Source organism: Sphaeroforma arctica (assembly GCF_001186125.1).
Source record: "Sphaeroforma arctica JP610 unplaced genomic scaffold supercont1.748, whole genome shotgun sequence".
NCBI lineage: Eukaryota > Ichthyosporea > Ichthyophonida > Sphaeroforma > Sphaeroforma arctica.
In genome coordinates, this window is record NW_014039810.1 from 16,965 (window position 1) to 18,662 (window position 1,698).

General features: G+C 39.2%; 1 protein-coding gene across 2 annotated transcripts in view; it reads left to right on the top strand.

Annotated features, from left to right (window-relative positions):
• Nucleotides 1-178: 178 nt before the first annotated feature.
• SARC_08371 overlaps nucleotides 179-1,698 on the top strand; it is a gene marked incomplete at both ends in the record, with an annotated part of 10,716 nt that continues 9,196 nt past the window's right edge. For both annotated transcript variants that reach the window (XM_014297650.1, XM_014297649.1), the window contains 3 exons: nucleotides 179-296; nucleotides 959-1,110; nucleotides 1,583-1,690. In XM_014297650.1, coding sequence (XP_014153125.1) covers nucleotides 179-296; nucleotides 959-1,110; nucleotides 1,583-1,690 — 378 coding nt within the window. The remainder of the gene's footprint in view (nucleotides 297-958; nucleotides 1,111-1,582; nucleotides 1,691-1,698) is intronic.

A 1,698-nucleotide genomic window follows, 5' to 3' on the forward strand; every position in this document is an offset into this window, starting at 1 on the left:
GTATACTTATAGTAATATACCTAATAGATGACTAAACCATCATACTTTTCCATACCTCCGCCAGGATTCACTGACTACATTTCGTTTATACTTTATAGCATCCCGTTTATGATTCATATACACATGTCTCCTTCCTATGTAGGAGTATACAAAGTCTTAAATAAAAGAGATCTGCTGGATGTTTTGCGCAGTGCTGTTTCGGCGATTGCTCAAACAGGACCTACCCATTGGAAGCATCATACTACAACATCCGTTGACGCATGCTCTCCAACACAGATTTTTACAGTATCTCGGAGGTAATTTGTGTATACATAATATATATATATATATATATATATATATATATATTGGAATGTATATACACATATAACATATATATATATATATATATATATATATGTACGTCGGTACCTTCTTCTTATATATATATATATATATTATTATNTATATATATATATATATATATATAGGGATATATAGGGATATATAGGGATATATAGGGATATATACATTTGTATGGACATAGTATCTTCTTTCCTTGCATATATCTTGATAGCTCGTTGATAAGTATGAACGGCGCTGATCTTATTTTATAGCACAACCGCAACTCGTGTATAATCCAGGAATGTTAGTGGAAAGTTTCAATCGGTAATATGGTATTCCTACAACTGAGTCGTGTAGAATCAAGAGTGTTCAATCGCTGTGAGTTATGTTTTGATGGGAACGCGTTAGACCATGGAAGGCTTGTTGTTATACTGAGATAGACATTTCATGGCACACGCCTATGTACACGAAGTTCAGTGTATTTAAATGTCCCTCTACACTGTAGGATGGTTGTATCCGTATTCTTTAGTGGGGCTCGTTTCACATTAGCAAACGTCACTGAGTACGAACTCGAAGATCATTTCATTGACTCACCGTACACTCACACTCATACGTCTAACCTCGCACCAATCAGAACCTCCGGCGGATAAATCTGCTACTCTTTGGCTCGTGTTCGATTCGTTTGCACTGGATGGCTTCAGTACATATGTAAACGCTGCTGCCTCCTGGGAGGGAGCCCGTGTGCACATCTTCGGACTATCCCTTGTGCTCACTGCGCCCCATACGGTACGTTAACCCCAACACAAACATAGTAGTGTTAAAACACATACATAGTAGTGTATTCTCATATATGGATGAGTCCATTTCTGAGGAGATTGTACACATGCGTGTCCCTGAGCTTTCTCTTGTACTCGCCGCTCTCAGAAGCTACCGTCGAATTTAACTCGTGCATGTTTGGAAGGTATATGGAAGGTAAATGTGTATGGATGTATGTATAATGTATACACTCGCATGTGTGGTAGAGATTAGGTGCATGTTTAAGCTTCTTGCATATCTTGTGGTATAAACGAAATCTACGTGTGCCTTTTTCGAATATTTGAAAATAATCAGTCGCATTCTCTATTCAAGGCATCCTCGCGAAATCATGTTCAAAAAAGACGATCAAACACATTCGTACACACCAACACACAAACAAAAGTACACAAAACCACCCACAAACGCAAGCACATTAATCAAACACACATTTACATACAATCAGGGATTCCTTCCGGCTGTAGCATACCCTGTTTTCTGCGGTACGCTTCGCGCGGTCACATCATGCAGCGCTGGTCTCAAGCCCGACGTTAAAGTTGCCCTGGAGGCGAAGGTGGGTGG